General features: G+C 25.6%; 2 protein-coding genes across 2 annotated transcripts in view; both read right to left on the bottom strand.

Moving 5' to 3' along the window:
• Positions 1 to 3,699, bottom strand: part of LOC127282456 (uncharacterized) — a 43,004-nt gene extending 39,305 nt beyond the window's left edge. Inside the window, exons 1-2 of the mRNA XM_051306697.1 lie at positions 3,049 to 3,699; positions 1,998 to 2,045 (exon numbers count right to left, since the gene is read on the bottom strand). Of these exons, the coding sequence (XP_051162654.1) occupies positions 1,998 to 2,045; positions 3,049 to 3,327 (327 nt within the window). The 5' untranslated portion in view covers positions 3,328 to 3,699. The remainder of the gene's footprint in view (positions 1 to 1,997; positions 2,046 to 3,048) is intronic.
• A 1,385-nt stretch (positions 3,700 to 5,084) lies between these two features.
• LOC127282454 (breast cancer type 2 susceptibility protein-like) lies at positions 5,085 to 13,168 on the bottom strand. Its single transcript, XM_051306694.1, has 15 exons — positions 12,913 to 13,168; positions 12,562 to 12,673; positions 12,243 to 12,402; positions 9,104 to 12,148; positions 8,878 to 9,024; positions 8,696 to 8,784; positions 8,394 to 8,621; positions 8,058 to 8,208; positions 7,731 to 7,946; positions 7,397 to 7,607; positions 7,125 to 7,291; positions 6,725 to 6,978; positions 6,468 to 6,651; positions 6,081 to 6,359; positions 5,085 to 5,971 (listed from the first exon to the last, which is right to left on the bottom strand). The coding sequence occupies exons 1-15, from the start codon at positions 13,043 to 13,045 to the stop codon at positions 5,630 to 5,632; spliced, it is 5,718 nt and encodes a 1,905-aa protein (XP_051162651.1). The 5' UTR covers positions 13,046 to 13,168; the 3' UTR covers positions 5,085 to 5,629.
• Between the last annotated feature and the right edge of the window lie 50 nt (positions 13,169 to 13,218).

Raw genomic sequence — 13,218 nt, 5'->3', positions numbered from 1 at the left:
TAAAAATCGAAAAAACTCTAAAATAAATTATATCCAACAAAGAATTTATTTTTTGAATTTTATAAAATTCTTTGTTCCTATAAAACTATCTCTCTCTTGACCTATCCAGGTGTTGCAACATCCGAAAATCTTTTATTCCAAAAACGTATTGTGTAAATATATATATATATTCCAGAAGCAATTCAAGAAATCAACAAAGAGAGCAAAAGGAAGTTGTGTGAGGGAAGAAGACGATTTCTAATTCTCAAACATCACCTCGATACTTTCCATACAGTCATCTTTTTTTTTCCTCTTCTTCTATACAATACCCTAAGTAAAACAAGATCATAATACATAATTCTTTGTCACCATAATAATCTTTGTTTACAATCTTCAAAAAGAAAAGTTGTTAGAAATTAAAGGAGGGGTTTTACTAATTACTTAAGGACAATCTCTCTCTCTGTGTAAAAAAAAATAAAAAAAAGGACGCAACGTCAACTCTTAATCAGATTACAATTCTAGTTTCCTTGATTCTAGATTTCAAGTCTTAAAGAGATTCTTTGCGATATTTCTCCTCTAAGTCTTATGGTATATAGATAAGAGGACTTCTAAAGGTATATAGAATACCTGATGCGATCAAGATATTTTCCCCAAGGAGAGGAGAAAAGAGAGTGACATGCCTGAATTACGAATGCTTGTCAAGAAGAGAGTACGACAAAGATATTTTACTACAAACACTAAAATTTCAAACAGAGAGAAAGAGAGAGAAAGAGAGAGAGACGGGAATTGTGGTCAGTTGCCTCTAAAATAAACAATTACCAGATATACACAAGACTTCTGGCACAGAATTCTCTTTTGTTCCACAAAATATAATATATATTTGCAAGAAACAAAAATTCATGCTCGAGAGAGCTTTTAACAATTTCCTCGTTAAGCAAATACAGTGCGACAATTTTATTTCTCTCACAAAGAAGAAGAAAAAAGCAAACCTAAAATAATTACTAACTGTATATAATAAAATAATAAAATATTAAATGAGGATAATATATAATAAGCGAAAAAGTTAAAACAATATTTCCCAAAGGATTATACCTAGATTAGATCAAAAATAATTTTATTTATAACCCTAAGGAATTTTTTTTTAAAGAATATAAATAATTATTATTATTTTTAATAATTTATAATAATAATAATTATTAATTTTAATAATTTATAATAATAATTATTATTAATTTTAATAATTTATAATAATAATTATTATTATTAAATGAAAAAAAAAAAATTCCTTACTTAGTTAATGAGCAAATGGAGAAATAGGATTTTCGCGAATATCTTGAACCAAAAATATCTTTTTGAGGACAATGACCGATAATAGCCATACTAACACTGAAGCAAAAGATTCATTTTCCGACAGCAATATCCCAAAGAATTGTATATATATATATAAATGTGATGTGCGCGGGGTTTTAAAAATAAAGAACAAATTGGACTATTTTGTTAAGTTAGCAGCTTTGACGAGAGAATTATTAGTCGTTTACGTGTGCGCACTTTCCGAACAGAGTACCAGGAATTTGCTAGAATTCTTCAAGTGAGGCCTTAAGAATTTACCATAATTTACAGCATCCTACAAATAAATTCTCGATATATAATAAATTTTTTATAAAAAAAAATGCCATTGCGATATTAAAGCTTTTCTTTTTAGAAAAAATTGCATTTTTTAAATCTCAATAAAATTAACAGAAGATTTAAAAAAAATTCGAATTTTAAAGAAAAAAATAAATTTTCACGCTCGTGAAATAGTTTTCTTCAAAAAAAAAAAAATAAAATAGGTCATCGATATTTAAAATTAGAATTTATAAATTGAATTATTTTTGGAATCGAAAAATTCATTTCGCCCCTTTTTTTTCAGTTGAAAATCTCTCTTTGAAATCAAAATGATTTATAGAAGTGTTGACAAGCCACAAATTTTTAGTATAATCCCTTTATACATACATATATATATTAAGAAAACGTCTTACCTTTCGAAGCTTCTCCAACTCGACCGTTTCCATTGTTTTCGTTGATGTCTAAAAGAAAAAAAAAATTTATTATGCACCGATACTTGGAATTTTATTTTATAATATTATATATTACTAAATCAAAAATTATTTACAGAAAAAAAAAAATATTACAAGAAAACTAAAAAAAAAAAGAATTATCTAATAAATTAATCTGAGAATTCATTAGCACGTGATTTCTCCAACAAAATATATATGTGACATAAATAATACCACGTAATGTTCAAATTGTTAACAAACGGAAATGTACATTTCACTTTGTCAAACGAGCGTAATTAATGGCCTGTGTCGGCAAATACCAGAAGAATATAATTTGTTGGGATGAAGAAAATATACAATAAACAATATCATAGTTATTAAAAAGTTGAGAAGTTCATCATAGTTAGTGAATATTGTCATATTTTTTATGACCACCATAAAAACAGGAATATAACGGTGGTTAACAAAGAATAATTTACATTATAAAGCTACTACTACTCATAGATATAACCCGTAAATGTATATACATATCTCAAGGCTATAATAAAACAGCATGCACTTAATAAAAACAAACAAATTTAATGTAAATCTTAGCAAAACATTAAGAAAATAGTTGGGGGTCTAATAGTTCAGCAAATTTAAATTATTTATGTTAAACTATTATTTTAAATTCTTATATCGCGAATAGAAGTAAATTATCAAGAAAAAGATCGAAAACCATAAAAGCAAAAGGATTCCAGGAAGAAATAAAGAATTTCGAACTATTTTATAATATACTTGGCAGCATTTCACTGTGAATAACGCTATTGAGCTAATTGCTTTGAATTCAATTTATGCAGCTGTTGAAAATTTGCCGATCTATCCTTTACGCAAACCTATATAATTTAAGGGACAATTCTCTATCCCTCAAAAGATTTACCTAGCAGGTACTTGACAATTCTAACCTCAATTCAAAATTTTACGATGCACTTTAAAATTTCGGTTCTAAATTTATTATTCTTCTTTTTGTTATAAAAAAAACAAATTCACATACCTCTCCAATTTTCCAAATAGATCGACTTTGTTCACTGTCATTTCCTTCTTCATCATCATTACCAGTGCCAAAATTCATCAGTGAATAAAAATTACTATTTTTTCCTTTATTCAAACTTTCAGGTTCCTCGGTGATTGTTCCATTATCCAAAAATTCATAATCAAGTGATTTTGAATCACGACAATTTGATATAAATGATCTTGCAAAGGAACTTTTGAAAAAATGTCCCATTGAAACTTCGCTGCCTAGTGCAAATTCCAATTTTGGATTATCGCTCATTTTTTCTTCCGTTTATCGATGCAAAAAATTTAACTTTCAATCATTTATCTTGTGTACACTTTTAAAAAGAATATAAAAAAAAGAAAAAAAAACCTTATATCGAATAAGAATTATTGGTTTATATAAACAAAAACTATCATATTTTTTTTCATTAAAACTTTTCACTGGTATATACCAAATACACAATCACTGATTATTTTTCGACATATCACTTGTTTCACTTTACAATTTCTGTCATGATATTTGATAAAAACAATTATGTTTAACACTTGAAATAAAACCACTTGAAATAACAAAGGAGAAGAAAACTTAGTTTGAAAAATCCATGCTCACCTCAAACCGGTGCGTTTGCAACTGACATTTTCTGCTGACCGTTGGCGCGAAGTTGATTTTTCACCCACTGCGCATGCGCCACTCACGTGATTGTCCCACTTGTGGCGCGAATAATTTTTAAATTTAAATTAATGTAAAAATGCATTTGAATACGAAATTAATAATTTAATTAATTATTATTACTATTAATTATTATTATTATTATTAATTATTATAATTGTTATTTTTGTTGTCATTAATATTAATTTTACTTATTGTTATTAATGTTTCGGGAAAATTTTTATTAATTGTTTAATTAGTTATTTATTATTTTTTCAAACGAAAATTTGTTATTTTTTTTTTTGTAGATACAATAATATTCTCGACTATATATATTTATTATAAGGGGCAGTAGGGATTAACTTGAAAGTGCGAAAAATTTTGTAAAGTACAATCATATTATTGAATATGAATTTTCTACCTGAAATAGAGAGCCATTTCTTACCAGGGAGTCTATTTTGTTCCATTGGCGACTCAGTATACATAAGTAGGATATTTCCATAGAAATTTATAATTTGGGGATTTTCTACGACTTAGTCGCACCAGACGTTTACCTGTCATTTATGAAGCCTTTCTTTAGATGAGATTAAAAGGTTCTTTTTGCCTTTTCTTATTTTATGAAGCCATACCGTTTCTTCAAAATGTTTTATTGTTTGAAAAATGCAATTTTAGTTTGAAGTTTTAAGTGACATAAGAACGAAAAATGTCCAGGTGTGTCGAGATAAAATTATATTGTTCATTATTCTTATTATAAATTTCTTAAATAGATAATTATTGTCCAAAATAAAATTTTCTTAATATTATTTAAATATAATAATTTCTGTAAATATTTTTATTACTGACTAATTTCCTTTATTAATTATTTTATCCAGTAATTAATTTTATTTTATTATTTATTTTTATTTACAATTATTTATTTATTAAATTGTTAAATTAATTTAGTTTAATTTCATTTTTGTTATCTAAAAAAAGAAAATTAAAAAAATGGCAATTTTTGGTAGAAAAAATTAGATAATTTCGAATTTTATAAAGGATATGAGTCAGTATTTGTTCTTCATCACTAATTACATATAATATAATCTCGATGCGTCGAAAATATCTTAACGAGACGTTAATTTAACGAAAAAAAATTCTTTTGATAAGAGAATTATAAGTATCTCATGCAACTTTTATGCGAAGATAAAATTAATCTCTAGAATTTACATTTTAAAAATGAGAGCGCTATGATAAAATTAAACTGTAAAATTGTTTACATTTCTTAGTCATTCTAAAAACTTTTCTTTTTATTTTATTATTTATTTTTTATAAATTTAATTTTTAATTTATTTAATTAATAAATAAAATTTTTATTTTCATTCTTCTCATTCAGGAAAAATATATGTAACAAGAAATTGTTGATAATTTTAGAATTTATTTTATAAAACGAAAATAAATTATTTTACAAGATATTTATATAATGCATATTTAACAGTAATAAAGAGTTAATATTATGTATATAACCAAACTACTTTAATCAACACATTTTTTTTTCCTCCATTATTGTCGATTTTTTGAAAATTAAAATACAAAGATTGAACAATTTATTAGCTTAGCATAATTACAATGAAAAGCACTATGAATTTTTTTTTCAGCAAACTTAATTTCATTATTTTAACAGATTGTATTCAATTTGAATAAATTATCTTTCTTTTAAATAATATTTTTCTCTCTCAAACAATAATCCAAAAATAAAGTGCATTAATCAAACATGAAATTTTTTTCAGGTTTATATTATCAATAGAAATTGAATTTCATAACTAATATAATTTGAAATTTATCTTTCTTTTAAATAATATTTTCCCTTTAAACAATAAACTACTCCATATTTAAAGAATTAATTAAATATGAATAAACAGGCAAACAATGAAAATATTTCAATACTTATTAGAAATCACGTTGTATCAGGACGAGGTTTTGTTAATTTTGTCGAATTTGGCGTTCCAAAGAGTGGTCGAAAACTCGATCTGACACTACTCGAGTTTTTAAATACCATTGGCGATAATTCTGGTGGTTGTCCATATCTTGCCAATCTTTCCAAACGTTTTTGATTAACAGACGATTTTGCTGGTGTATCAACGTCAATGGGAGTTTTTGCCACCATAAAATGTGGACTATTTGCAGAATTTCGATCAGCTGAATTCATAATCCCTTGACCCGAAATTCGTGAAATTGGTTTCTTCTGAATTAATGTTGATATTTCCTCGCCACAAGTTGTTGCATATGCTTTTATATCCTGAAAGATAAGAAAAAAACAATTATTAAATAATAAAATAAAAAAACAAATTATTTTAATAATAAAAAAGAAATAACGTGTAAAATTGAATAGAAATATAAAAAGACACCTTTATTTCTTTGTTTAAAAATTCAAAAGCGCTTAACAAATGCGCCTGTCGGGGATTCCTCGTAAACACTGTCCTCTCAGAACAGTAACATAAAGAAATGTTTGATGCACTTCGTGTTTTTCGAATTTCCAAATTACTACAGCCAATTAAGGAGCCAACGGTAAGAATACTTGAAAAGCCATACGAGGAAATTCCTTGCCAAAACATTATTAATAAATAAGTCGAGGAAGAATCTTCGTTTGGATAAGCAATACATATGGCGTCGAAATTTTTCATCCCCTAAAATTAAATTATTAAAAAGCAATTAATAAATATTAAAAATCTCAGAATATCTAATATTTATATTCAAAAATTTGAAATGAATAAGAAATTAAAATAAATATTCACATGGGGAGTATTTCCAATCCATGAAACTACTCCAACGGTGTCTAATTCACTATAAGGTGGTTCAAAACCAGGCACAGAAATCTCTTGCAATGATGTAAATTGTCGACAAGGATAATTTTTATTTAAATTCGGCATAGATTTGAAAATTGCCTGCCTACTTGCTGTTAAATGTAGCTCTCCATCCCTGAAAGAGAAAAAGAAAAAATAGAAAATAAACAAAAGTAAAAACAAAGTAATCAATGTTTTTAAATTTATACCTTCTTCCATAAGCGTTAACATTAAATATAGAATAACAATTTCCCTCCTTAAAAATATTAACATCGTCACTTGTAGACCAAATCGTTAAAATAGCACAAATTTCTCCATCTACAATACGAATTTTTCGTACTGGAATAACATTTCTCGGTGGATGACTAGCCTTTACTTCTTCATCGATTTGAATTTTTAATTTTTCCACTTTAACTTGTCGATTGTACAACAATTTATTCCGTTGAGCCTCACTTAAATTGTGCTAAAACAAAAAAAGAAAAGAGAATTTTTTCTTAAAAATTTATAAAAAATACAACCCCCTCCACAAAAAAAACTATTAGAATATTTTTAGAATAGAATTACTTTTATGTTAATGCAAAATATAATTAATTAAGAATTTCAACTTACAAAAGAATCGAAATTAGTCAAAAATCCAGCACTATCTTCTTCAGATGAATCGTTTTTAGCTCCTTCCAATTTTTTTTGTGCTTCAGCATAAAGTTTTTCCGCTTTTTTTTCGCGCTCGTGATTATAAGCCATCGCTGCTTTTTCTTCTTGTTTCTCATTACGATAAACTGTAAATGAATAAACAGTAAATCTTTTTGCTCAAATAAATAAATATATAGTAATAAAATTAATAATAATAATTTAATTATGACAATGCGAATAAGGAAACTTACTTGTTTGTCCATCTGCAGTTTTTTCTCGATACATTATAGGATATATTCGAGAAACGATAACATTTATTTGACCAATGAATCCTCCATTAGGATCAATTACTTTTAAATTTGAACTAATTGGACCTGATATCCTTTGGAAACCTAATTTTGCATCCCATCTTGCTCGTCGAGTAGAGTTTGTGTGAATTGTTAAATATATATTTCCTGGTTTCTGAACAAAAAAATTAGAATCATTATTGTAGTAAAATTTAATTAAATAATTATTTAAAGGTCAAATTTTCAATTTTATTACCTTTGTATAAAAAGAAAAAAAGAATTTAGATTTTTTTCTCACCTCCAATGGATAACAGCCTTGATTACAATTGTTTAATTCTGCTCCATATGTTATAATTTTTGTTCCCTCTTGTATTTTTCCGTCAATTATATTTTTCATCATTGCTGTATCGAATGATACAGGTATACTGTACCATCCGTCTGTGACTTCAATTTTCCATCTTGGTGTTCTTAATAAAATTCTTGGATCCTTCTCATCTTTTTCATTGTCCATACTCTGAAAATATTTTAAATTAATAATAAATAATTACTGAGAATAATTTAATTAATTAATAATTAACAAAATTTTAAAAAAATGAAACAAATAATAGAAAATTGATAATTTTACCTCGGATATTGTTGAAATGCAAAGTATCATTCTTTTTGATGACACATCATCTTTTTCCAATATTTTTCGAATTGCAGGTCGTTGAGATCTATCAATTTCCCGATCATATCTGTATTTTAAATCCTTCATCACTCTATCTGGCGTTAACATTCTAGAAATATAAATTTGCTTTTATATTTTATTTAAACCAAAAAATTATTTCGAAAATAATTAATAATTTTGCATTATTTAAAAAATAAGTTTTAATTACATTTAATTTAAAATTTAAATAAAATTAGATTCTTCAATTTATAATATAAATGATAAATAAAATAATATAACATTATTATTATTCACCTTGGAATGTCTAAAGAACCGAGTTTAATTCTATCCATCGAAGCTAATTTCCAAACGATCCATCGATAATGATTTCGCAACCATCCTCGTGGAAGAAGACTGGGATCAACTCCAGGACTCGCTTCGAAACTTGTTTCAAATTCTTCGACTCCGGCAAAACCATTTTCATTGGGAACTAAAGTTGCACCATCTCCAATTTTTAAACTAACAAGATTTCTTCGTGCAGACCTAATAGCGATTTTTTTTTAATTATTCCTCGATAATAAAAAAGAATATCATAAAAATAAAATAATAATACATACTCATTAATAATGTCAATCCGAAATTTATAGAATTCAGCTGTGGAAGCTGTGACATTCAAAACATCGGGATTTATTCCTCTTTCTTTTAGCTGCAATATTAAATTAAATGAAAATTAATTTCAACTCAATAGAGTTTTAAATAAAATAGAAAATTAACAACAAAAATTAATTTTAAAACCTACCTCTTGTTCACTTCTTAATTTTGGAGCAGAGCCATTTGCTAATTTATACAAAGAAATTCTCGATTTTTTATATTCTTCTCTATTAGTCAAAAAATTCCCCCTCATTGGTTTCGGTTTTTCTTTTCTTTTTATAGATATAATTTTATCCTGAAATTTATTTTAAATAAATTAAATTAAAATTAAATAAATAATTTCATATAAAAATTAAATTAGTAAAATAACTCACTAGTTCGAGAGTAGCTGCAATACGTTTTTCCAAAATTTCAGAATTACAAATTAAAGATTCAGTATCCAAAGTTTGCAATCTCAAAGAACAATCAGAATTAATAGAGTTGAATTTTTCCATTTTTAAATTTTCACTATCATTAATTATTGGTTGAATCATTTTTGATCTTCGTCTTCTTTTGACTTTTGATTTTCCTAAAACAGGACTTCGTGGTACTTCATCGGGAAAATCATTCTTTTCTTCAATTTCCATTTTTTCTTTATCATTATTTAATTCTGAATAATTTGTAATTTCTTTTGTGAAGGGTTTAAAAAGTTCCTCCGAAACAATACTATCGTTGATAAGATCGGCAGTTAATATTGACGGATTATTATGATCGTCAATTTTTTTTTCACGTTTAGATGAACTTGATCCAGGTTGATTCAGTAGTGAATCCATTTCATCATCACTTATTGAACCTTCGGTGAAGAGTTTTTTTCCATGAAAATCGTAATTTAATTTTGGTTTTTTTGAATTATCATTTCGTCCCAATGGTGTATTATCGTCCACATCATCAATACTACGTTTTAAAATATTACTCCACTGTTGTTTTCGATTATAAACTTCTTTATTAATTTGACTATTATTTGAATTTTCCAATTCTTGTTTAAAATTTAAATTAACAACTTTTTTCATTAAATTCTCATTATTTTTATTTGTATTTTTTCGATCAATATTTATTATTTTTGAAAAATCATTATCAATTATTGATTCATTGTTGACAATTTTCATGAATTCTTGATTTATTTCGTTAAATAATAAATTAGCATTAAAATTAGAGTCTATTTTTATTTTTTTACCACCAGCTGTTGAAAATCCAGTGGATATTTTTTCTTTTTCTTTTATTATTTTTATATTTGAAATTTCACTAGTTGAGATAATATTTTCTTCATTTTCTAAATTATTTTTTAGTTTTTCGACAAGAATTTGAAATTTCATACATAAAACATTGGAATTTGACATATCGGATAAACTAAATCCGTAAAATGGTGAGGAATTTAATTTTGTAACAGCTGACGAAAATCTTTGCATACTAAATCCGTGAAATGGTGGAGATTCTGGATTTAATGGTTCTGAAATTTTATTTTTAAATGAAGTCGGTAATGATAATCGTTCATTCATATTGAAATTGTTTTTATTTTCAGAATTTATTGGTAAACTGAAAGTTTTTCTTGGTATTAATTTGGAATTCTCGTCTTTTATTATTAAATCATCAGATTTATTGAAATTTTCAAATTTCTGATTTTTAACAAATTCTTCCTTTTGAATGGCGTTATTTTCAATTTTTGATATATTTTTTTGCCTATTAAAAATAGGAGAATCTCTCGGAATAGCTAGGGGTTTAAATCGTTTCGAGTGATTTGTATTTCCATCTATTATTTTACGCTTTATATCATTTGAATATTCAGTTTTTGTTTGAATATTTGTATTAATTAAAGGTGTTTTATTATTATTAAATAAAGATTGATTTGACGAAAATTTAACTTGATTCTCTTTATCAATTGCTTCTTTATCGGCAGAATTTAATTCAATTTCACTGTACATTTTTTGTGCATTTGAAAGTTTTTCATTGCTTATGGTTATTTTTTTACCGCCGGCTGTTGCAAAACCAGAATTATAATTTACATTCAAATCAGTTACATGATTTTCTTTACTCGATGAAATTGTTTCTTTATCAGATAAATTTAATTCAATTTCATTGTATATTTTTTGTGCCTTTGATAGTTTTTCTTGAGATATGACAATTTTATTACCGCGTGCTGTTGCAAAACCAGGTGTAAAATTTGTTTTTAAATTTAAAGAGAGATCATTTTCTTTACTAGATGAAGCTATTTCTGAAAATTCACTTTCATTTGTTTTTAATTTTAAATTTTGGTTTATTTCAATTTCTTGATACATTTTCTCAGCTTGTTTTAATTTATCCTTGTTGATTTTTATACTCCTTCCACTAGCTGTGGAAAATCCACACGATTTAGTAATATCTAAATTTGATTGTTTTATCAAATCTTTTGGTGTTAATTCGTCTTTGAAATTTTGTTCAAAATCAAAACTATCCATTTCTTGAAATAACATTTTGTCCTCTAATTCTGTTTCCTCAAATTTTTGTTTAATTTCTACGTTTGTTTTAATTTCTGTTAAATTTTTGGATTTTTTATTTTCAATTTCATTGATTTTCTCCTCATCTTTTATGTTTTCATCTGAATCGTCACTTTTATACAACCATTGACTAAAATTCAAACCTGAATAATCAATATCCTCTTCGTTAAATGATGATTCTTTTGGTTTTTTTTTCTGTGGTGTTTCTGTAGAATTTTGTTTTTCACATTTCAAAATTGGTGATTTAGTTGTAGAAATTTCTTTTAAAGTATCTTTTTCCATTGTATTCTCTTTTATTTCAGAAATATCATTAATTTTCTTATTGAAGGATTTTTCATTTTCATCTTTGAAATATTGCGAAAATGGCACAAGTCCTATTTCATTTATTGATGATATATTTTTCTTTGTAGAATTAGAAAAGTCTCTCGAAGCACGTTCAAGTTGAATAACATTTTTTAACATTACATTGTCAGAAATATTAATTTCGGCAATTTCAAAATTTTCTTCTTTTCCTCGAATACTCTTCACTTCTTTGAATTTCTCTAATAATGATTTTGTTGTTGATGTGGTGGCTTCAGTTGTAGGTAACTTTTTCGTTTTATTATCAATACACTTGGGACTAGAATTTTTATTAATTGTAGAAATAACGTTGGAATCATTAGAAACATTGTCTTGAATTAATGATTCGGATTTTTTTACTACATCAACGTTTAATGTCGATTCTTCAGTTTTAAGTATATTCTCAAAACTCGGTGTAATCTCGAAATTTTCAAATACTTTTGATTTAAAAATTTGACGTTTAGGTTTCATTTTTTTATTACTACTCAAAATAGGAGAAACAGATTCATTGTTTTCTGTTTGGATTTTCTCTAAAATTGGAGTTTGTGAACGTTTCGAAGTTCCGTCAACCTAAAATTTAAATTTAAATTAAAATAAATAAATTTTAAAAATATTCACAGAATAATAATAAAATAAATTTAATTTTGTTGAACCAAAATCTTACATTTTTCCAACATTTATCTCCACTCTTTGATGAAGTTTGTAATTTTGCAACTAATTTTGCATCTGGAGTTTCTAATTCGCTTGTCCATGGCTCGTTATTTTTGTAAATGAAAGGTGCAAGACTGGCAGGTGTTTTCGGAATCACAGGTAAGTTAGATACACTATCAAATATAATTAATTAATAAAAAATGTTATGCATTAATGACAAAAATAAATTATTGATAAAAAATACACAGATAATAAAAAAAAAAAATCCTTCAATCAAATTTAATTACCAATAAAATAACTATAAATTATTATCAGCCAAATAATTAACCTACTTTTCTTCAACATCCGAATGTAACACAGGAGTTTTGAAAGAATTAAGAAAAGAACAATCGTCCATTGATCGTTGTGGTGAACATTCATTTATTATATTAGTTTCTTCATAATCTGAAAATTATTATTAATTAATTTATAAATATAAATATTATAAATAAATATTTATAAACAAAAATAGACATTGAAAAATGTAAACAAAAGGTTTCAAAAATTTGTAGGTTATGGTGTATTAAAAACCGAACCAGTTTATAATATTTTCGGTTTCAATAAAAATTCTGATACACCTTTATCAAAATAACTATCAAAGAACAAATAATTAAAAATTTTAATAATTAATAAATAAAACTTACCCGAAAATAATTCTGGAGATTTATCACCTGAATAGTCATCTCTGTCATAGTTTGTAATGACTTTATTATAATTAGTTTTATCTTCACATTTTCCTTCATTATTTATAATGTTTTTCGAATTATTTTCACTCATGTTTTTTTGTATTTCTCCATGAATAAATTCAAAATAAAAAAAGGCACACAAATATCACATAAAACAATTTAAAAAACCAAGTATTTGCAAAACGTAAATCATATGTTTTGAACGCAATTGCGCACGCGTCAAATAGATTTTCTCATTGGCTCTTACAAAATATTTAATTAAGG

Source organism: Leptopilina boulardi, unplaced genomic scaffold (assembly GCF_019393585.1).
Source record: "Leptopilina boulardi isolate dan_hultmark-lab unplaced genomic scaffold, ZJU_Lbou_2.1 LbouV2_30, whole genome shotgun sequence".
NCBI classification, from domain to species: Eukaryota; Metazoa; Arthropoda; class Insecta; order Hymenoptera; family Figitidae; genus Leptopilina; species Leptopilina boulardi.
This window is presented reverse-complemented; position numbering and strand designations above follow the sequence as displayed.